At 46.7% G+C, this 24019-nt stretch overlaps 1 protein-coding gene across 5 annotated transcripts in view; it reads left to right on the forward strand.

Annotated features, from left to right (window-relative positions):
* LOC103107199 (urea transporter 1) overlaps positions 1–24019 on the forward strand; it is a 61369-nt gene that overhangs the window by 25973 nt on the left and 11377 nt on the right. For 2 of the 5 annotated variants that reach the window (XM_060173805.1, XM_060173806.1), the window contains exons 1-5: positions 574–688; positions 11493–11649; positions 12588–12801; positions 16078–16206; positions 21802–21994. In XM_060173805.1, the coding sequence (XP_060029788.1) occupies positions 11514–11649; positions 12588–12801; positions 16078–16206; positions 21802–21994 (672 nt within the window). In that variant the 5' untranslated portion in view covers positions 574–688; positions 11493–11513. Of the gene's footprint in view, positions 1–573; positions 689–11492; positions 11650–12587; positions 12802–16077; positions 16207–21801; positions 21995–24019 lie in introns of those variants that run through there. The other 3 variants (XM_007515952.3, XM_060173808.1, XM_060173807.1) reach the window with 3 other exon arrangements.

Consider the following 24019-nt stretch of genomic DNA (forward strand, 5'->3'; position numbering starts at 1 on the left):
CTTTTAAAAGGGTGCAGAGTATTTCCAGAGAGTCTCACCTGCAAAGACAACCACCATAGGAAAATATTTGATGTTTGTTTTCTCCTCCCAGGGAAAGGCAAGCAGGTGGGTTTAGGAGTCCCAAATGTCTGTCCCTTTCTCCCCACCATCACTTTGTGGATTCCTGCACCTTGTGTAGGAATTGTATGGCATCTAAGAGAACATTCCACCCCAGCTGGGAGTTGTCTCTGAACCCCAGAGTCCACTCACTGTGTGACAACCCATCCCGGGCTTTCCACTTAGGTGACAGTTTGTTGGCACATTACAGTTACAGATCTTCCCCCAGAACTTTCAGGATGAGGGCAGGAGCTCAAAGAAACAGCTCGGAGAAGAGCAGAAATGAACTGGCCTGCAGCTAGAGCTTGGCCCAGGCCTGTGGGAATGTGATGGAAACCATGGCAAAGCTGTCGGCAGCGTCTCGAGAACAGGGACAGCCACCAGGTACAGGCCCAGGGACGGCTCCTGGGCAGTGCCATTCTGGCCCAGTGCTGGCAGTGGGAGGAGGCAGCAGAGCGCAGGGAAGTGGGGCTGCAGTATAAATGGACTGGGCACCTCCCTCCAGTGCTGAGTCCTCCACACGCCCTGCCTCCTGGTAACAGCCCCCGGGGCTTATCTACTAGAACCTTCTGCTGCCGGGAAGCCAGCGAGGGTGAGTGCCTTCTCCTCAAGTTTAGTGGGGGGGAGGGGTGCTGACCATCCCAGTCCTCTCGGTTTTGCTCTTTTTCCTTGTTCCTTTTCTAACTGGACAGCCCCATTTCAGAGGGTCAGGAGAGTAGAAGCAGCCAGTTCAGAGGCTCTTCCCAGAGAGGTGAGATTAGTATCTTTGCTCAGGATCCTGAAAGGGGACTTATGGGGGGTGGGGGGGGAAGAGTCACACTGAGCTCTACAGGGAAGAGGGGTCCCAGCTTGGGCCCCCCCTCCCGAGGGGCTGTGAGGGAGGGTCTGTCTGTGTTGTTGAAATAACTGAGTTGGAGATAAAGTGAGATGACTCAAAAAACAGGGGACGGAGGCGGGGGGCAGGGCCTTCTGTGGACTTCTCTGCATGTGCCGTCACGCTGCAGGGTGTGGAGAGCTGATAGTCACACCAAAGCCGCCAGCCACAGCATGTGTGGAACACAGCCCCCCAGGTCTCTCCCAAGAAGCCACACAGACCAGGGTATCCGAAAGCATTTTCCCCCCTTTGTATCTGATTGCAGCTTATAGAAAACAGAGAACTTCTTACTGCCTAAATCAGAGCCTGCTAAAATCAAAGAATTATTTAAGCTCCCGTCCACTGCAGGTGTTGGCAGCCGTTTTCCTGCAACAGAGCCGGGATGTCTCAGTGCTTTCTGCTAGTGATGCCTAGCTCCACATGTTTATGCCACTTTGTTGTTGTTGTTGTTTTTTTAAATATATATATATGACTTTTTTTTTTTTCCAAAGCACTGCTCGGCTCTGGTTTATGGTGGTGCAGGGGATTGAACCTGGGACTTCAGAGCCTCAGGCATGAGTGTCTTTTTGCATACTATTATGCTATCTAGCCCCACCCACTTTTTAAAATTTTTTACTTATTTATTTATTTGATAAGACAGAGAAATTGAGAGGGGGAAAGAAGATAGAATCACCGGCAGCCCTGCTTCCCCCCATGCAGGTGGAGCCTGGGGGTTCGAGTCCTTGCACCTTGTAGCCTAGGTGCTCACCCAGGTCCACCACCACCCAGACACAGATACTGGTGGCTTTCAGATCTTTCCAGCTGTGTAAGTTCCTGCCATGTGCTGGCCATAGACGGTTCTGTTCTGTGTAATAATGCTGGGGATTCAGGTCAGAATGAAAGCCACTGTCCCTCGTACGGGGACGAAGCAAGGTGTCAGTCACATCACAGGTGCAGCGGTTGGAAATGGTGCTCCCCGCCTCCTCCCACAAAGGCCCCAGGGTGCAGCTCTCCAGGTGAGGACTGAGCTCATGCGGAGCTGCTGTAGTGGCAGGAGCAGGGGTGAAGCAGACTGCCCTGAGCCGCGTGGAACTCGCTCTTCACCCCAGGGTGACAGATCTGTCCCCTCTGGCACCAAGCCCTAGCACCCACTCCTGCACCTTGTACTGACCCAAGCAGAAAGCCATGAGGCATCATGGATCTTGGCCCTAGGGTGCTCCAACCCAGCAGACTGACTGCTGGGTGGAGTGGACCTGGAAGGTCCCCTCTCTGAGCCTCTGTCCTCTTGGTTAACGAAGGCTTAAGACCTTTCAAAAATAAGAAGGTAAGACACAAGAAGGCTTGAAGAAAGCCACTGTGCTCTCAAACTTTTCATCTCTTGACTCAGAAGAAAAATACTTGTTGATTTCAAGGGGTCAGTGTCTGCTGTGTGTGATTGTGGGGGACGGGGTGCAGGAGCCGCTGGTAGACTTGACTTTGGACAGATGGGACAGTCCTTGCTCATCTCTCTCTCTTTCCTCTCTCCTCTCTTTCTCTTTCCTCGCTCTCCTCTTTCTCTTTCCTCTCTTTCCTCTCTCTCCCCTCTCTCTCCCCTCTCTCTCCCCTCTCTCTCCTCTCTCCACTTTCTCTCCCCTTTCTTTTCTCTCTCTCCCCTCTCTCTCTTCTCCCCTCTCTCTCCGAGAGAGAGTACTACCATTGTTGTTCTTTTTTTTTTTTTAATTTATTTATTTATGAGAAAGATAGGAGGAGAGAGAGAAAGAACCAGACATCACTCTGGTGCATGTGCGGCCAGGGATTGAACTCGGGACCTCATGCTTGAGAATCCAATGCTTTATCCACTGCACCACCTCCCGGAACACCCATTGATGTTCTTCACGTTGTTTTTCATCAAGCAAAGTTACATGACATTGACAGGAGGAAGCATAATGGTTATATAGAAGGACTTCCCTGGTGGATGTTGGATTCCAGGCACAGCCGTAGCCAGGGATGAGCTCCAGCTCAAGGCACGTGTATATTTTGCAACCTGCTACCAGAGTCTGGGGCTGAGCTGGCCAGCTAATTTAGCCACAGAGAGACACACAGAGCACAGTCTGCTTCTGGGTACATTAGGAAGAATTTCCACAGTTGTGGTTTTTTCTGAGTCAGGCTGGTGTCAGTTTGCAGGCTGCAACCCAAGTCAGAATTAAATCGAGGGGAAATCAGAATGTGAGGTACAACAAATATGCAACTTTTCTGGGATTTCTAAATGCAAGTGTGAAGAAAGGAAAACATAAAAACGGTTACCACACTGGGGAAGTCCACTAAGAATTGTTTGTTATTAAGATGAGGTCTTGTTCCTGAGGTCGACATCTTGTAACTCAAGGAAAAAAAAAATAGAAGAACATGGCATTCTACGGTTTCTCAGACTGGAACTGTGCCATGCACTAAAATTGAAGTTAAAATATAAAACTGGGTCTGAGAAAACGCTGCCTGGGCAGGACTAGTGTCTTGCCCATGATTGAAACCCAGCGCCACCTGGGAGGTGCTACAGAACCAGAGAAAGCTCTGTTGCTTTGCTATCTCTCCATCTCTCTGTCTCTCTATCTGTATGAAAAAGTGGCCCCAAGCAACGGAATCTTGTATGCACGAGACCCTATCTCTGGAAAACAGAATAAGAAAATAATATAAATAAGTAAATGAAGCAGAAATAGGTATTTGGTTTTTCAAGTGTAGCTAGAATCACATGTTGGTAAGCGGTGCACACTGGGCCTTCCCTTACATCTGAAGGAATGATGTGGAGGGAACTGTACTGAGGTGGTTCTTAAGCCCTGTCCGGAGCCTTAAGGATTTCATGTTTCAGAAACTGAAATTCCTGCCTCCCTCTAGAGAAGGCTTCGGAGCTGCAAACCTCCTGCTAGTGAAGGGTCCAAGTCTGGGCATCCAGGGCTGGGTGGCACAACCTGTTGAGCACGCACATCACCCTGCACCAGTTCAAGCCCCCAGTCCCCATCTGCAGGAGAAAGCTTCACCAGCGGTGGAGCAGGGCTACAGGTGTCTCTCTGTCTGTCTCTCTGTCTCTCTCCTGCTCTATCTCCCCCTCCCCTCTCAATTTCTCTGTCCCATCAAATAAAAGAAAGGGGGGTAGGGAAAATTGGCCACCAGGAGTGGTAGATTTGTTGTGCAGGTACCAAGCCCCAGTAATAATCCTGGTGGCAATAAAAAGAAAATAGGGGGCCAGGTGTGGCACACCTGGTAGAGTGCTCATGTTACAATAAACAAAGACCCCATTGCGCCCTCTATCTCCCCCTTCCCTCTCGATTTCTGACTGGCTCTATCAAATAAAGATAATGTTAGGGAGTCGGGCGGTGGCGTAGCGGGTTAAGCGCACGTGGCGCAAATCGCCAGGACCTGCGTAAGGATCCCAGTTCGAGCCCCCGGCTCCCCACCTGCAGCGGAGTCGCTTCACAAGCGGTGAAGCAGGTCTGCAGGTGTCTGTCTTTCTCTCCTCCTCTCTGTCTTCCCCTCCTCTCTCCATTTCTCTCTGTCCTATCCAACAACAACGACATTAATAACCACAACAATGTTAAACAACAAGGGCAACAAAAAGGAAAATAAATAAATAAATAATTTATTTTAAAAAAAGATAATTTTAAAGAGTTTTTAGAGAAAAGAAAAGGCTGCGATGTGGCACACCTGGTAGAGCACATATGTCCCAATAATCAAGGACCTGGGTTCAAGCTTCCAGTCCTCACCTGCAGGGGGAAAACTTCATGAGCGGTAAAGCAATTGCTGCAGCCCCCCCCCCCATTTACCCCTCCTCTCACAATTTCTCTGTCTCTATCTTAAATAAATAAATACACTATTTAAAAATAGAATAAAATTAAATAGAAAAATTCTTAAAGTCTGAGCATTGCCGGGGGGTTGCTCAGTGGCTTTGCAATTATAAGGCCCTAAATTCCATCACCAACCACCACCACCCCAAAAACACCCCACACATTAGTCCTGGTGCAAGGTGGCTTGTTGTCATTTTGTTTGCTTCTTTTAAGCAAAATAACATGAGCGTATTCTGCCTGCTGGCTTCTCGGTGAGGGGCCTGGGGGTGGGGTAATGCCCCCTCACCAGCAGCCCATAGGATCCCCCAGCCCCTACATTTTGCATTTCACATGCTCATCAGAACCAGGGCTCTATGTCCTCAGATCTGTGGATTTCTGTCATTGCTCACGGATGGAAGGACGGGAAGGACAAAAGGATTGTCTTTGGTTGGTAGCACAAGTGTACACCTGGCAGCTCCCCATGGATGAACCCTTTGGCACTGAAGTAGGTGAGGCTGAGCACAGAGGCTTCATCCAGTTAAACTTGGGCCTGGCGCCTGGCTTACCAACTGTGCCTCCTAGGTGCAGCCCTTGTCCCTGGGAGCCCCAGGCCTGCACTACAAACTCTGAGAGGTCTTTTCTGAATAGAGTCTGGGAAGCAGGGGTTCAGGCTCCACTGTGCTGTGCAGACGTGGGCTGAGGATTCTTATGGATCTAAGTCCAGAAAGGTACATCAGGTCCAGGAGATAGGCTGGGGAGATAGCATAATGCTTACAAAAAGAAATTCTCATGCCTGAGGTTCTAAAGTCCCAGATTCAATCCCCTCACACCACCATAAATGAGACCTGAGGTATGCTCTAGAAACAAAGAAAGGAAAAAAAGAAAGAAAGAAAGAAAGAAAGAAAGAAAGAAAGAAAGAAGAGAGAAAGAAAGAAAGGAAGGAAGAAAGAAAGAAAGGGGGGAGGGAGGGAGGAAGGAAGGAAGGCCATGAGATATCTCACTTGGTAGAGGTCCTGGGTTCAACGGTCTGCTACAACATGGAGACACAGAAGAAGTCCCATGAGCAGATGAACTCTCACCAATGTGTCCTAGAACCCCACCTCCCCAGAGCCCTGCCCCACTAGAGAAAGATAGAAACAGACTAGGGGTATGGATTCATCTGTCAACGCCCATATCCAGTGGAGAAGCAATTACAGAAGCCAGAACTCCCATCTTCTGCACCCCATAAAGAAGTTTAGTTCCTACTCCCAGAGGAGTAGAAATGTTAGGGGAAGGTGACCAGAGGGCTCTGGACGTCAACTCCAAAGGACCCAGAGAGAAGAAGAAAAAGAAAAGAAAAGAAACAAACAAAAGCAAAGGACACTCACAAGTAGTAGGTGTGACTTAGAAAGGAAGAGAAGGCAGGACCACAGAAAAATGGGCAAATATATATAAATATAGACAGATAGTTATAAAAATAATAGCCCACATCTGTAACCTTGGGAGAACTACAGTTTCCAATGGAGGAAATGGGGACACGGAGCTCTGGTGGAGGGACAGTGTGGAATTAGACCCCTGTTATCTTATAGTATCATAAGTCAATGTTAAGCCACTAATAAAAAGAATAAAACAAGAAGTCCCACGGATGGTGGAGTTGAGTGGTAATGTTGTGCTTCTCTTGTCTGTCTGTCTGTCTCTCTCAAAAAAACAAACAAACAAACAAAAAAAACTAGAACATTGGACCGAAAAGGCTGCTCAGTAGCATTTTGATTACACAAGGTCCTGGGTTCATTCCCCAGAAACACAATTTGAAAAAAAATAATAAAATAATAAGTTACATGACACTTATCTTGACTTGAATGCTGGACCTTTGAGCTACAGACTTTCGACAAGCACCGTGGAGAAGCTGCAGAGGAGGAGGCCTTGGGTTTGGGCTTCTCTTGCTTCTGTGCACTAGTGTTTCTTCTTTGCACTTAGTAAAATGGGCCACTGGGTGTGAGCATCAGTCCTTGGGCTTCACTCCAGAGACCTGCTGTGTGGATTCTTTATTATTATTATTATTATTATTATTATTATTTATTGTAGTTTTATTAGGGAAAGAATAATTTACAGAATGGTTATCACATAGGTACAATGCTTTTTATTATCTCTATTTATTTATTTATTGGATAGAGACAGCCAGAAATCAAGAGGGAAGGGGGAGCTAGAGAGGGAGAGAGAGAAGTTGGGTGTGGCACATCTGGCTAAGTGCACACATTACAGTATGCTAGGACCTGGGTTCAAGCCCCCATCCCTACTTTCAGCAGGGAAGCTTCATGAGTGCTGAAGCAGGACTACAGGCATCTCTCTGTCTCTCCCTCTCTGCCTCCTCTCACCTCTATGTTTCTCTCTATCTTATCAAATAAAATAAAGTTTAAAAATTTGAAAAGGAGTATATTTCTGGGACTTCCTTCACTGAGGTCAGGCTGGACATATGGACAAAAAGTCTGTGGACAAAGGAGGACCTAGTAGGGTTTGAATTGTTATGTGAAAAACTGAGAAATGTCATACATGTACAAACTATTGTATTTTACTTTACTGTTGACTGTAAACCATTAATTCCCCAATAAGGAAATTAAAAAAAAATTTTTTAAGAGATACCTGCAGCCCTGCTTCACCACTCACAAGGCTTTGCCCCTAAACCTGGGTGTTTGTGCTCTGTAATGTGTGCGTGCAACCAACTGTGCCACCACTGGCTTCTCGGTTTGTCATCTTTGCTGACACCTGTCTGTGCATCACCTTCACAACCTTCACCACCACCTTAGGCTCTGCCAGCACTGTGTGGTTAGTCCCCAGCACACACTCAGCCCCCTCCTTCAAGGCATCCCACTATTGGCCCTGTGGAACAGCCCAGGCCTAGTCCAAGTTTCTTCCTGGAATTTGCTTTTCCTGTCTTATTTCCAATTTAATTTTATTTCCAAGAGGAGAAAAATCACAGCACTGTTCCATCCTCTGAGGCATGAGAGCTTGAGACCAGGTCCTCACACATGCAAGGCCTGTGCTCCTCTGCTGAGCCACCACCTCAGCAAGGCCTGTGCTCCTCCGTTGAGTAACTGCCTCAGCAAGGCCTGTGCTCCTCTTCTGAGCCACCACCTCAGCAAGGCCTGTGCTCCTCTGCTGAGCCACCACCTCAGCAAGGCCTGTGCTCCTCTGCTGAGCCACCACCTCAGCAAGGCCTGTGCTCCTCTGCTGAGCCACCACCTCAGCAAGGCCTGTGCTCCTCTGCTGAGCCACCACCTCAACAAGGCCTGTGCTCCTCTGCTGAGCCACCACCTCAGCAAGGCCTGTGCTCCTCTGCTGAGCCACCACCTCAGCAAGGCCTGTGCTCCTCTGCTGAGCCACCACCTCTTTTCTTTCCTGGTTTTCTAGGTTCCCCCTGTAATTGAGATCATCTGGTATTTATACTTTCTTTCTGGCTGATCCCACTTGACAGGCTTCCTACAAGCTGCACCTGAGATGTGAGAGTTACTGAAGTTCCCTTTCTTCTTCTAGCGTTTGCCCTTCTTCCGTAGCCAGTCAACAGCATCAGGTTGAGCCTGATGTAAAGTTTCGAGACCTCCTTTGAATCTGGAGAGGTGGCAGTCGTTGACTGAAATTCCCTAAAGAAATGCAAGTAGGCGGCAGGCGGCGGCGCACCTAGTTGAGCACACATGTCACCATGCACAAGGACCTGCAATCAAGCCCTCGCTCCCCACCTGTGGAGGGAAGCTTTTTTTCTTTTCCTCTCTCTCTTTCTCTTTGCCGCCAGGTTTATCGATGGGGCTCAGTGCCAGCGCTACTAATCCACTGCTCCTGGTGGCCAGTTTTTCCATTTTATTGGCTAGGACAGAGAGAAATTGAGAGAGAAGGAGAGATAGAGAGGGAGGGAGAGAGAAACACCTACTGACTTGCTTCACCGCTTGTGAAGTGACCCCCCCCCTCCGCAGATAGGTAGTGAGGGGCTCAAACCGGAATCCTTGCTCCAGTCCTTGTGCTTAGTACAATGTGCACTTAGCCAGGTGCAACACCACCTGGTCCCCTAGCTTTCTGTTTCTCTTTCTCTATCTCCCCATTCCATCTGGTTTCTTTCAGTCCCCATCCAATAAATGAATACATCAATTAAATACGATATTTACAAAAGAACATATGGTACAGCTCTAGCTCCTGAGTCCTGTGACCCCCCCCCCCATGACCACTGCAGAGAGAGACCAGAGCCAGCCCCCACCTTCAGCCAACACCAAGGTACCCTGTATTTAATTCCTGGTCACCGGGCGGGTCCTGGGCCCTTCTGACTCTCAGCAGGTCTGGCCAGTTACACTATCAGTCTTCATATCTGCATCTCCAGGATCTCTGGGGTGGTGGCGAACCCATAGGCCTCTGAGGTAAAGAAGCAGCTGGGGAAACGTTAAGGGCATGGATTTGCTCACCCAGAATAACACACAGACCCAGTTGTTTTGGTTGCCGGTGGAGAGGCCACTTCTGCTGCCTCCAAAGAACCCAGTTTACTCAGTGAGAGACGCTCAGGACAGTTGTAGCCGGTTTATCTTCTGTAGCTTCTTCTCGCGTGGCAGGATTGTGAGTACAAACTAGTGTAGCTGAGGAAGGAGTTTTTTGTTATTATTGTTGTTTTATTGGAAAGAGACTGAAAATAAAGAGGGAGAGGGAGAGAGACAGAAAGATACCTGCAGACCTGCTCCACCACTAGCAAAGCTTTCCCCCTGCAGATAGGGACTAGGGGCTCGAACCCAGATCCTTGTACATTGTAACATGTATGCTCAGCCAGTTGTGTCACCACCCAGCCCAGCTGAGGAAAGCAACCTTCTGGTTATGAGATTCAAAAGGGGAGAGGCCTGAGAATTAATAATAGCCACCACTTATACCAAGGATAAAATAAAAGGCAACTCTTTATCACTGCTCAATAACAAACACAGTTTTGCTGACTTAACTGTGAGATCATCTGAGCTCCATATGGACTTGGGTTGGGCTCCTGACCACCACCTCTTTCCAATTTAAGAATTTCTTAACAGTGGATAAAGCACTTGACTCTCAAGCATGAGGTCCTGAGTTCAATCCCTGGCAGCACATGTACCAGTGTCATGTCTGTTCCTTTCTCTCTGTCCTCCTATCTTTATCATTAATAAATAAAATATTAATATAAAAAATAATTTCTTAATGCAAAGGCGTATTAGAAGTTCCCCCCCCCAAGACAGCAATTTGCCAAGATCAATAGACTTCATGCAGACTGCACTGCACCAACTCCTGTTCTGTGGAACTGATAACAGTTCACAGAATGGTTAGTAGGCCAGTGAACAATCCATTTGAGTGTAACTATTAGTTTGCTAAAAAAGAAAAAAAAAAAAAAAAAAGAAGCTAGTTACTGGTCCAGAAGACAGTAGCAGCAGCAGCACAAAAAGATGCTCATGTCTAACAGCTTCAGGGGCATCAGGTTCAGTCCCTGGCACCAACCTAAGACAGCTGAGCAATGTCCCAGCTCAAAAAGTAAGTAAGTAAATTAGTCAAGTGAAGTGTCCGTTGGGTTGGATTCCCAGCTGGCATTAATGGAAAGCTAAGCAAGAATCATGACCAGAGGCAGGGAGACGAAGACACAGCTTTCTTGTCCTTGAGGGATGTTTGCTGGGTATGGTAACTGGGACAGTGGCAGGGCTAGCTATGGCCAAGAGACCACCTCCCTCACAGCCGAGCCCAACCATCTGTGGAGTGGGGGTGTATCCCAGATTGTAGCTTATGTGCCTGCGGGCGGGCCCTACACCCCCCAGCTGTGCTCTCTGGGATCAATTGCTTGTTTACTTTCCAGTCTGGACCCCAGATTTTTATTGCTCTTGTTTTTTTCCCTTTGCCCCATGCTGGGACAATATCACTAGTGCCTTATTTTGGGTTCAATCAGTATCAATAAGCTTGCATTTTTGTCCAGAGGACATCAGGTCCTGGTGACGTGGACACTTTCCTGCCACACGCTCACCGTGAGAACTGAGTAGTCTGGGAGGGACCAGCTCATGGCTGCACTGGTAGTGTTTCCCCAGGGGGTTCTGGCTGTAACCATGCATTGTATGTGTCCATATCATATGATTCACAGGATGACAAGTCTTTGGGGGTTTTTGTTTGTTTGGTTGGTTGGTTGGTTTTTGCCTCCAGGGTTATAGCCGGGGCTACAAATCCGCTGCTTTTGGAGCCATTTTTTCCATTTTATTGGATAGAACAGAGAGAAATTGAGAAAGAAGGGGAGGTAGATAGAGAGGGGGAGAGAAAGATAGATACTGTAGACCTGCTTCATTGCTTATGAAGCAACAGCCCTGCAGGTGGAGAGATGGGGGCTCGAACTTGGAGCCTTGCAAGAGTCCTTGCATTTAGTACTATGTGCACTTAACTGGTGTGCCACCGCCCAGTCCCTTTTGTACAACTTTTATGCTTTCTCCCTTGACCAACAACCTTCCCTTAGTTCTGTTCCATGGAAACCACATGGCAACCATATTAAAATGGGGGCTCTTGCTTCTAGGAGCTACCACAAAACCAATATATTAATTAATTGAATGAAAAAGAAGTTTTAGTGCCTTAAATTACAAGCACTGAAAAACACATAGAAATATTCATGACAACCCACCACCACCCCCGTGGCGCACGCGCACACGCACACGCACACACACACACACACACCGCCCCCTCATTGTTTCTAACTTGATGGCCCAGCCCTCTCATAGCCACAGCTTGGCTCAGCTCAACTCTCTTCTTCCCTCAAGGAGCTGCAGGAAGAGGTCGTCATGGAGGACAGCCCCACCATGATAAAACGGGACCGGGGTGAGAGCCAGGCCTCGCCATGTAACAGGAGAAGGTGCTGCCCCAAGGTGCTTGGCTATGTCACCGGTGACATGAGGGAATTTGCCAGCTGGCTCAAAGGTATTTCTCCCCCCAGGCCTTGGGGAGATAGGACAAGTGGATCGGGAGGGTGGCAGGCTGCTCTTCTGCTCATATCTCTTGTTCTATTCCTCTGCATTTTCTGTCTTTCTTCTCCATATTCAGTCTTTTCCGTTTCTAGCCTACAACCCTGCTTAAAGAAATTGTAATAAAACAGTCTGAGAAATATCTCAGCTACTGGAGCACAAGATTTGAGGGCCTGTGGCCCCTGGTTCAGTCCCCAGCATCGCATGTACCTGAATAGCACTTCAGCTCCTCCTCCTCCTCCACTTCCTCCTCCTCCTCTTCCTCCTCCTCCTCTTCTTCCTCCTCATCCTCCTCCTTATCCTCCTCCTCCTCCTTCTTCTCTCTCCCTCTCTCTCTCTCCCTCCCTCCCTTCCTCTCCTCCACCTCATGAGAAATAAAATAAATATTCTAAAATATAATGGAAATAGTGGTCTTGGTCAGGGCAACAGTTTCCTCCCTATAACTTCAGTTCTTAAAACCTGAAAAGTTTCCTTTATCTGCTTAAGAGTATGTCTCTGTCTTTCTCTCTCCCTCCCTCCTTCCCTCCTCTTTCAATTTCTCTCTGTCCTATTCAATTAAAAATGACCACTAGGAGCAGTGGATTAGTGCAGGCATTGAGCCCCAGCAATAACCCTGGAGGCAAAAAGAATTTGTGCCTCTGAGCACAGTAAAGAAGCACGTGAGATGATTTCTGAAACTGAGTTTCTAGAAATAACTGTGAGCTGAACAGAAGAAGCTTGGTGGTAGGGTGGTGGGGGGGGAGGTCTGGGTGCTGAGTGTCCCAGAAGGTCAAAGGACTCAGAATGAAAAAGTTTCAAGGAATTATCAAAAGAAATTTCCACCCTCATCAGAGGGTGTTGGTGGTCCAGCTCAGCATGACCGGGCTTGGGAAGGAGGACCTGACCTCCCCTCAGTTCTACCCACCTCGTGTCTTCCAGATAAACCACAGGTGCTCCAGTTCCTTGACTGGGTCCTTCGGGGCATATCCCAAGTGGTGTTTGTCAGCAATCCCATCAGCGGGATCCTGATTGTGGTGGGCCTCCTGGTCCAGAACCCCTGGTGGGCTCTCAACGGCTGCCTGGGGACAGTGGTCTCCACCCTGACAGCTCTACTGCTCAGCCAGGACAGGTACGCACACCCATCTGTCCAAACCTGTGCGACTCATGTCTGAAGCCATGGAACCAACCAGGCAGGAATTTATCGGCCGTGATAGAGCACTGCCCTCCCTGGAGAAACAGCCTGTGTTACACAGAAACCTCCCTATTTGCCGTGAGTCAGAGGTCAGAGACGCACGTGTAAGCTCACATTCAGGACGCCTCACTTAGTGGTCACCTGAATGGTGCCACGTTCTCATGACCATACACCATCACCGGGACAGCAGTTACGCATCATGCTTCTTTAATAATTGGTCAATTATTTACCATCAACATTTTGGTTGTACAAAAGTGTAACTGCATTCCTAAAAGATGGTGGTGGTTTTACCTTCCCACCCCCCCCCCCTTGTATCTATCTCATTTCCACATTTAGGTTAGTGAATTCATTTTCCTACACAGAGCAAGGTTAGCTTGACTTGAGGAGAGATGAACAGATGCAAATCACAAGTGAGTGACTTCCCACTTAAGAAGCACTGAGGTAGCATGTGGAGTGTGAGCTCAGTTAGAAATAATGAGAACCTATATCCTAAATTGATCTGCCAAGGGGCCAGGCGGTGGTGCACCTGGTTGAGTACACACATTACAGTGTGCAAGGGCCCAGGTTCAAGCCCCCTAGTCCCACCTGCAGGGGGAAAGCTTCACAAGTGGTAAAGTAGGGTTGCAGGTGTCTCTCTGTCTTTCTCCCTCTCTATCTCCTCCTTCCTCTCAATTTCTGGAGGTTTCTAGCCAATAAATAAATAAATAGAATAAAATATATTCAATTTATCTGTCACTGAAGACATGAGATGACTTCCCTCAGGAGAAAGGGTGGCTAACTCCTGATTAACCAGTTCCCTCAGAGAGGCTACCAGATGTCCGGGATCAATCCCCAGTGACAAAGTGACACCCATGTGACTTGCTGCCAATTGCCAAGGAGGTTCTCAGGAAAGAGTCAGATAATGTCAGATAACGAGAAAACTCTTTTTTTTCTGTAGAGGATAATCATTGTATCTTAGACCAAAGCCTATTCCAATACACATCAAGAAATGGTCTCTCCAGTTCAGAGGTTACTGATTACTTATTCAGTGCTTTACTCCAGGAGAAGTCAGCCTACCTATCAGATATTATCTAGAAGATCAGTGATAGTTACATGTGTTGGTTCTCAAACTTCCATTACTTTCCTCAGTCCATTTCATTCACATGAAACAACACATCTTCTTATTGCTATAATTCTAGCATTCCATGGCTAGTGGGGTTTGTCACTAACCTTCTTTTTTAAATATTTTTCTTTATTATTATTATTATTTACTATTGAATAGAGACAGAGAAATTGAGAGGGAGGGAAACATAGAAAGAGAGAGAGACAGAGAGACACCTGCAGCTCTGCTTCACCACTTGCGAAGCTTTTCCCCTACAGATGGGGTCCAGGGACTTGAACCCCAATCCTTACTCACTGTAGCATGTGTGCTTAACCAGGTGCACCACCAACTGGCCCCAAGAACTTTCTAATGTTCAGATTCAGGCACGAAATCTCCAGGACAGTTTCTGAGGGTCATTTCTCTGTCTCTCTACCATCTCTCTACAGCATCAGGCACAGTCCCAACTTCTAGAGGGTGTGGGCACTTCCTGGGCTAAGCCAACACTAAGTGCTCCCTTCCACATGGCCTGGAGGATTCTGTGTGAGAGACAGAGGATTTTCAAGTGAGAGTTCCCCTCTAGCAATGTCACCCAGATGAGCAGAAGTGGCATCAGCTTGTCACACTCTCATACCGTCTCATTCCTCCTTGGAAGTGAGGCTCAGTAGCTGCGTGATCTTGCTCCTGTACTCACTGCACCATTTTCATGCCTGTAGTCCCCCAAATGCTTGACTGTGAGTGGGTTCTTTTTTTAAAAATATATGTAATCTTTATTTTTGTTATTGGATAGAGACAAAGAGAAATTGAGAGGGGAGGGGGAAGATAGAAAGGGAAAGACAGAGAGACACCTGCAGCCCTCCTTCACCACTTGCAAAGCTTTCCCCCTTGCAAGTAGGGACCAGGGACTTGAACCTGGGTTCTTGTGCACTGTAATGTGAGTGCTTAACCAGGTGCACTACCACCTGGCCCCCACCATGAGCGGGTTCTTCATGGTTCCTGAAATTGCTGAGTCTAGAAGCCCTGGGTAGCCTGACTGAGCAGCCTGCAGCTGGTTCTACAGAAGCAGCCTCCTTTCTTACCTGGGCTTCTTGACACCTATGGTGAGATGGGAACACCTGGCCAGGAGGAGGGATGTGCCTTTAGGGCAAGTTTGTAGAACTAAGGCTGAATACTAAGAAGTATAAAGGGACCCAAAAAAGGATTAAGCACTAAAGAAGCATACAATTAAATGGAGTGTTTTGCTAAACACAAGGGAAAAAAATTGTTTTCCTTTGCCATAACTTGGAAATGTATATTTGGAGACAACCAATTGGCAGCCCAGGAAAATGTGAATATATATATACCATGCTGGAAGACTGGTGTTTGTAAGTTCAAAGACACTTGTAAAAGTCAACCTACTTTTCCAGAATCTTACATCCTGCACCAAGAGAATCAGACCTAGGAAGTGGTTTCATGTCAAAGGATTATTCAAGTCAGAGGACTTTAAGGGTTTAAAAGCAATAAAGAGTTTTCAAAGGAGGCTGACCGGAAGCAGAGCAGGTTGCCTTGCTAATTTCCCCTTCCTCCCCTGGCTGTCAGGATTTTATCTTTAGCTATGATGCCTGGGGGGAGGGGGGGCAGGGCGTGGTTGAGAGGTCCTCTCTATATGTGCACATTGTGTTTTTGTGGGGGTTTTTTGTTGTTTTTTTTTAAATATTTATTTATTCCCTTTTTGTTGCCCTTTGTTGTTGTTATTGTTGTTATTGATGTCATTATTGTTGGATAGGACAGAGAGAAATGGAGAGAGGAGGGGAAGACAGAGAGGGGGATAGAAAGAGACATCTGCAGGCCTACTTCACCACCTGTGAAGTGACTCCCCTGAAGGTGGGGAGCCAGGGCTTGAACGGGGATTTTTATGCTGATCCTTGTGCTTTGCACCACCTGCGTGTAACCCACTACGCTACCTCCACACATTGTGTTTTTATTGGTATGTAGCTTTTACTTGTTTATTGTGTGACATTGCTGTTGACTTTGAAGTGCATTTCCGATCTGATCTCATTTTCTAATGTGACTGATCTGGAAGCTGTGAAGATCATTTCTGTGCAAGTGCAGACGGAGTGCCATCAAGAACCCTCCACACTGTGTCTTATTCACAGGTCGGCCATTGCAGCCGGGCTCCAGGGTTACAACGCCACGCTGCTAGGCATACTCACGGCTGTCTTCTCAGACAAAGGAGATTATTTCTGGTGGCTTCTGTTCCCTGTATCTCTTATGTCCATGACTTGGTAAGTGTAGCTTCCTTGCAAAATACCTTGAAACCATGCATGGAGAGGGATAGGTGGGTGGATGCTTCTTGTTTGATAGGTTGAGAGTTTGGGTTTTGAAGAATGAAAAATCATCTGTGAGAAGCTGCTGGGGATAGTTATACAACAGTATGAAGGGTCAGAACACAATGACCACCTCCTTCAAAACTTTAAGCCAGCTGGCAGTGGGTGTGACATGCAGACACTGGTCACTGGGAGATAAGAAACTAGGCTCACAGGGGGTGGGCAGTGGTGCACTCAGTTAAGCACACACAGTGTGCAAGGACCTTCATAAGGATCCTGGTTTGAGCTCCTGGGTCCCCACCTGCAGGAGGGGAGCTTCACAAACAGAGACACAATTCTACAGGTGTCTCACTGTCTCTCTCCCTCTCTGTCTCCCCTCCAATCTCAATTTCTCTCTGTCCTATCCAGTAAAATGGGAAAAAATGGCTGCCAGGAGCAGTGGATTAATAGTGCCAGCACTGAGCCCCAGTGACAAACATGGAAGCAAAAAAAAGAGAGAAAAGAAAAAGGAAGAAAGAGAGAAAGAAAAGAAACTAGACCCACATGACAAGTCTTGTCAAATGTTATTTCCCCCTAATAAAGTGATAGGAAAAAAAAAAAAGAATAGGCTGGAGAGATAGCTCTCTGCTGGTAGAAGGCAGGTCTTGAATGCCTGGGGTTCAATTCTTAGCGCCTTATATACCAGAATGGTGCTCTGACCTCTTTCTCAATGTTTTCTCTCCCTGGTGTAAAAACTTTTGTGTATGAAATACATAAAATAAATCTTTTCTAAAATAAAATGTAAAAACAAGACAACACAAAGCAGAGTAAGCCCTGTTGTAGAGAGAGATACTTAGAAGAAAGCTGTAGCTCAGGGGGAGAGCACACGCCTCACATTAGTGGGAGTATTGCTTAGATGCCTGGTACTACAGGAGACAGACAGAACAAGTGAAACTCCATGCAGGACAGAGCCATGTGCTTCTCCCTTTCTTTTGTGAAAAACCAAACAGGCGGCTAGGCGAGGGCGCACCTGGCTAGGCACACACATTATAGTGTGCAAGAACCTGGGTTCAAGCCCCTGGTCCCCACCTGCAGGGAGGAAGCTTCACAGGTGGTCAAGCAGGTCTGCAGTGTCTCTCTGTCTCTCTCCCTTTCTATTACCCTCTGCCCTCTAGATTTCTCTCTGTCTCTATCCAGTAATAAATAAACAAGTGAATATAGAAAGCTGGACCAATGTGATATCTGGCACCGCCAATAAAAAAAAAGAATCTGAATCCACTGTTAGCTCATTTAGGTTTGGAAGAACAATACTCGAGTGTATTTCACAGAGAGCTTTGCATTTAGGTTTCTAAAATATCTTTGATTGGCTACGGGCACGTGAAATAGAACATTACCACCTACTCAGGGTCCCTGCTTGCTTATAAGCCCATCATCCCTGGCAGCAGCCGCTCATCCTGAACCTATATGCAGCTTCTACTGGCTCTCCATGTATTCTGTTCCTGATAAAAGAAAAGGCGGATAAAGGTGGTGTGGACAAGAGGGAGAACAGCTTAGCCCTGAGGGCACAAGTCCCCAAGCAGCTGGGGGGCTGTGTAAAGCCTGGCTGGGCTCTATCTGCTGTGAACTGGGCCACTGGAGTAAACCCTTTCTGGGGCCCTGAGTGCACCTGCTTCGTAACCCTGAGCAAGGAGCTATCACTTTAAGAGCAGAATTCAGATTCCCGGATTCTGGGGTGTGGTGCTAAGTACCTGCAGGTCACACCTGATGCCCCTGAGCCTATCCCAGCAGGTGAGCTGCTGCCACCTGGACAGGTTCCCCTCAGACATCCAAATGCCCTGGGAGCAGCGGCTGGGCAACTGGGTCTTGTTGTCTGCACTTCTCACTCATGTAGCTATGAGTTTCTTAACTCTAAAAACACTCTGAATGAGGAGGAAACTTTGCTGGGGGGGGGGGGGGCAGGGAATGGAAGGGCAATGTTAACAATGAAACAAAGTGAAGGATTTTGAGTAAAAAAAAAGAAAAGACAAAAGGGAATTGAATTCAGTAGATAACTTTCTGAAGGGGGTGGGGCAGATGGTTAAGATCAGTTTATTTATTTTTTTCCCCAGAACACAGGTCAACTCTGGTTTATGGTGGTGTGTGGGACTGAACCTGGGACTTTGGAACCTCAGGATTGAGAATCTCTTTTCTTTGCATAACCATTATGCTAGCCCCACCCCGCCACCAAGACCAGTTTCTAAAGATACAGGGGTTCTCAAGGTAGGGGTCGCTTTCTTTTTTAGTTGAAGCAATCTGAAAATAAAGACAAGTTAAAAAGATCAATTTTAGGGGCCAGGTGTGGCATACCTGGTTAAGCACACACATCACAGTATGTAAGGACCTAGGATCAAGCCCGAGTTCCTGACCTACAGGGGGAAAGCTTCATGAGTGGTGAAGCAGGGCTGCAAGTGACTCTCTGTCCCTTCTCTCTCTCTCTCTCTCTCTCTCTCTCTCTCTCTCTCTTTCTCTGTCTCTCTCTCTCTCTTTCTCTCTCTCCAGGATTATCGCTGGGGCTCGGTCCACTGCTCATGGAGGCCACCTATTTTCCATTGTTGCTGATGCTGCTGTTACTGTTAGACAGAACAGAAAGAAATTGAGAGGGGATAGGAACATAGAGAGGGGGAGACAAAGATAGACACCTGTAGACCTGCTTCACTGTTTGTGGGGAGCTGGGAACTCGAACCCGATCCTGTGCAGGTCCTTGCACTTCACACTGTGTGCACTTAACCTGGTGTGCCCCCACCCAACCCCCTCTCTTTCCTTCTCTATCTCCCACTCCCTTTTCAATTTCTCTATTTCAAATAAATACATAAAATTTAAAATTAAATAATCAATTGTTTTTATTTAATGTGAATTATTTGTCATCCAGTAGCCAGAGACACATAACAAACTTTTGTTTTTACTATCAAATCTTTGGCATGCATGCTTTAAAATAAACCCTTAAAAATCTTAGTTAATTTTATATTAAATTTAAAGTTAACCCATATTGTCAATAGGCCTTAGAGAAAGAGAAAGAGAGAGAGAGAGAGAGAAGGGAAGATAAGAAAGAGTGAGTGCTCACAGACAGATGAAAAGATCTTATTTCAAATAATAGCTCATGTAGAATTCTGTCTGTGCTCCATTGGAAGAGGAATTTAGCATGAAATAAAAAACCTTTTATCCTTCCCCTCCCACCAATCAGAGAGAGGAAAAAAGATTCCTTACCAATAAGGAAAAAAAAAGGCACTTAAAACCATTAAACAGAAGACACAAATTGACCACTATAGATGTATTAGTCAAGACAGAACAATGCTCTAAGGTCCACAGGACTTCAACAAGTATTTTATTTTGTTTGTGTGAGAATAAAGCTACGATCTCTTACCTCCACTATGTGTTTGCAATTCCCTAGAAAGTGTATCTTACCTAAAATGCATTTAATTCGTAGGCATGGAAGATCTTGCAAGAGACAAACCCTCCCCACCTGCAGGGGGGAAGCCTCTGGAGTGGTGGAGTAGGGCTGCAGATATCTCTCTCTCCCTCTCCCCCTTTTCTCTTGGTTACTGGCTGTCTTTATCTAGTAAATAAATAAATATGATATTTTTAAAAAAAAATTTAAAGAGATGCAGGACATTCTGAAGAGTTGGAAGATGTAACCAACAACAAATTAGGTTTTGCACCTATGCCTGGGGCTCTGGACCCTGTACACAGACACACATGACAATGGTTTTCTCCTTACTTTTTTATCCAAGTACAATTTTTTTTAATAAAGATGATTTTTAAAAGATGGGAAAGCAGCTCAGAAAAGCAATCACTCATTTAATAGATTAATTTGACACAGGAATGCATAGCAATTTTTAATACTATCATACAAAGTGTGGCAGAAAAAAAAAAAAAGAAAGTTTGGCTTCAGAACTAAAAAACTCATGCCAAGAAAAATAAAAACAAAGAGTCATTTTGAAAATAAATACAGTCATGGTCTAGGAGGCAGCACAGTGGATAAAGCATTGGACTCTCAAGCATGAGGTCCCGAGTTCAATCCCTGACAGCACATATGCCAGAGTGATGTCTTGTTCTTTCTCTCTCTCCTATAAAGTTTTTCATGAATAAATAAATAAAATATCTAATATATATTTTAAAAAAGAAAAGAAGTATAGTCCATGTCAAAGTGGTATAAAATGAAGTCAGAAGTCTTCAGAATTCTGCCCATGAGTGAGATCATCCCATATTCATCCTTCTCTATCTCGCTGATCTCACATCACATGATTCCTTCAAGCTCCCTCCAAGATGAGGTGAAGAAGATGAGATCATCATTATTAACAGCTGAGTAGTATTCCATTTTTGCCTAGACCACAACTTACTCAGCCACTCATCTGTTGTTGGACACCTAGGTTGCTTCCAGGTTTTGGCTATTACAAATTGTGCTGCTATGAACATAGGTGTACACAAATCTTTTTGGATGGTTATGTTTGGTTCCTCAGGAAATATCTCCAGGAGAGGAATTGCAGGGTCATAGGGCAGGTTCGTTTAAAGTGGAAGTGCAAAGTAAAAGTTGGACTGGTGGGGTGTGTTGCATGAAGACAAAGGGAGAGAGAGAAAGGAGGGGCTTGCAGGTCCTGCTGCATCACGGTGGGAAGAACCCAAGCTGGGAGAGTGTTTTGCAGATGCTTGTCATGGTGAGATGGGACACTGCCCCCATATGTCAACAGCTGTGCCGTAACCCATGAACCCCCAAGAAAAAATTAAAAGAAGTCTACAAAAAAGAAAACACTTCCAGTATTTTTTTCCCAGTATTTTCCAGTATTTTCTTACTCTGTGGTTGTTCCTGAAATTAGCTGAGACTCAAATTAGTTGAGTTTCCAAGCTGTTCTGACTTGGCTCCTTTGATATCTGTTTTTTCCCCACTATTGCCCTTGGATTTTATCTCTTTTTGTATTATCTTTATTTATATATTGGATAGAGACAGCCAGAAATCAAGAGGGAAGGGGAAGATAGGGAGAGAGACAGAGAGATACCTGCAGCCCTGCTCCACCACTCACAAAGCTTTCCTCCTACACGTGGGGGCTGGCGGTTTGAGCCCGGGTCCACCACTGCCTGACCCCCCCTCAGTTTATTTTTTCTAACAACAGTAATTGGAAGCCTCATGGGTGGTGGAGCAGTGCTGACCTCTCTCTCTCTCTCTCTCTCTCTCTCTCCCTCTCTCTCTCTCTCTCTCTCTCTCCTCTCCTCTCCTCTCCTCTCCCACCTCTATTTTGAGTTAAAAGGATGATAAAAATAAGAATCAGAAAGCTATTCAATAGTACCAAGCAGATATGGGGACCTGAGGTCTTTCCCTAATATAGGAAGGGAGGAAGAGAGGAAGGGAGGAAGGAAGGAGGAGGAGGAGTAAAGAAGGGAGGAAGGAAGGAAGGAATGAGGAGGAAGGAAGAAGGGAGAAGGAAGGAAGGGAGAGAGGGAAGCTTACTTGCCAATGAACTAACAGTGAAGTCCCTGCACAGTATAGAGATGCAATTTGCCACTGCTTGTCACATACTTGTTCTGTTCTGTTGCTGTTTTAAGCCCAATTTTCTCAAGTGCACTGAGCTCAATGCTCTGCAAGTGGGACCTCCCCGTCTTCACCTTGCCCTTCAACATGGCGCTGTCACTGTACCTCTCAGCCACGGGTCACTACAACCTGTTCTTCCCCACCAAGTTGTTCACTCCTGTGACCTCGGTCCCTAACGTTACCTGGTCTGACCTCAGTGCCCTGAAGGTAAGATAAACCATTTCCTGGATTTTTCTTCTGTTTCTTTCCCCCTTTCTCTGTATGGCACTGGACCGTCATACAAACATAAGGTCACCATGTCTCATTCTGAGAGGGAGGGGACAAACCATGGCACTAGAGCCTCCCCAGGCACCTTGGTACCTTCATACAGGATGAGGCGTGAACCTGTGTGTGTGCTAAGTGCATGCCCTCCCCAGTAAGCTGTCTCTCTAACCCCAAGACCCACGATCTTCTCGTGAAGACACAAAGCATCCCCTCTGAACAACTAGTTGCTGACAGGCGTCAGAGCCATAGGAGGACTTGGACCCAGGGTCCCCTGACTGTCTGTGTCATGGCTGCTGAGCAAGGACCAAGCCAACTTCACACGGTACACTTCCTCCCTCAGAGCTTCTGGCCCTTAGTAGTCCCGACCAAAACCTACATAAGCAAAAGAAGAAAGGAAGAAAAGAAGGAAGGAAGGAAGGAAGGAAGGAAGGAAGGAAGGAAGGAAGGAAGGAAGGAAGGACTTACATTCTGTGAATACATTAGCTGAACTTAGGTCTCAGAGAGTAGAATCATGATGGCCGTACATACTTATCTTGAGAACAGCCTGACACTTAGGGGTTGACAGTGTTCTCAGCAGCAGCAGAAGGGTAAGTTCAGTCCTCACTCATGGACATGTGGGTAATTGCTTCTGAACTGGGGAAATGATAACTGGGCTCCAGGTCTCTGGCCTCGGCATTGGCCACAGAACTGCCAGGAAGGAACCGTCTGGCGGCCGTAAAGTTGTGCTGAGATACTGGCCTCACCACAGCAGAAGGGTGATCTGTAGATGCTTTGTTTATTCTGGCTCCATTTATTTTTATTTCTGTGATTAATAATAGGGTTCAAGACTTTAGCATTACAGGGTATAACTCCACACCACACACACCCACCACCAGAATTCTGTGCCCTCACTCTCCCAGTGGTAACCACCATCATTCTTACAAGTCCTAGAGGCAGTTTGCTTGTTTGTTTGTTTCTGGTTTCTCCCCCAGGGTCATGTACCTAGTTCTCGAGATTCCACACAGGAGTAACACCATTGGTGGTTGCCTTTTAACCCTTAGCTCACTGCTTAGTCACCTCCAGTTCCATCCACTTGGCCCCAAAAGGCAGTGTGTCTCCTTTTTGCCCTCAGAGTAGTGTCTGTGAAATATACATTCCATAACTTCTTCAACCAGTCATCTTTTGATGGACATTTGGGCTGCCTCCAGTCTCCAGCCACTGTGAACTATGCAGCTATGCACACAGGGTGCATGTGTCCCTCTGGATACAGGTGTGTGTGTCCTTTGGGTAAAAGCCTCCAAGTGGTGTATTGCTGGATCATACAGTCATCAGTGGATCCTTATCACACTCATGGTGGGAACAGAGATGCCACACTGGGAGCATAGCAGCCGCAGAAGGAAGTGTCAGAGCAGGAAGTAGACTAGTGAGTGAAGGGGAGCCCCAGATGTGCTCTGGCGAGGGCAGCTGCATTTCTGAGGTCCAAGAGGAAGACTGATGAGGGTTTTCTGCAACTACACACAGAGAGAGAGAGGTTTTAAAAAAGTAGCATCATTGATCTTGAAAGGTAGTGGGCCCAAGTGGTGGCACACCTGACTGAGCACATACATTACAGTATATAAAACCTGAGTTCAGACCCTGGTCCCCACCTGCATGGGGCAAGCTTCATAAATAGTAAAAGTGTTGGAGGTCTCTCTCTCTCTCTCTCTCTCTGTCTGTCTGTCTGTCTGTCTCTGTTTCTCCATTCCCTCAAAACTTCTATCTCTGTCTAGCCAAAATAAATAACATGTACTAGAAAGGTGATGCAACTGGGTGGTGGCTCACTTGGCTGAGCACATATGTTACAGTGCTCAAGGACTGGGGTTCGGGTTCAAGCCTCCAGTCCCCACCTGCAGGGAGAAAGATTTACAAGGGGTAGAGCAATGATGCAGGTGTCTCTCTGTCTCTCCCTCTCTATCTCCCCCTTCTCTCTCAATTTCTGGGTGTCTCTAC

This window comes from Erinaceus europaeus, chromosome 15, assembly GCF_950295315.1.
Source record: "Erinaceus europaeus chromosome 15, mEriEur2.1, whole genome shotgun sequence".
NCBI classification, from domain to species: domain Eukaryota; kingdom Metazoa; phylum Chordata; class Mammalia; order Eulipotyphla; family Erinaceidae; genus Erinaceus; species Erinaceus europaeus.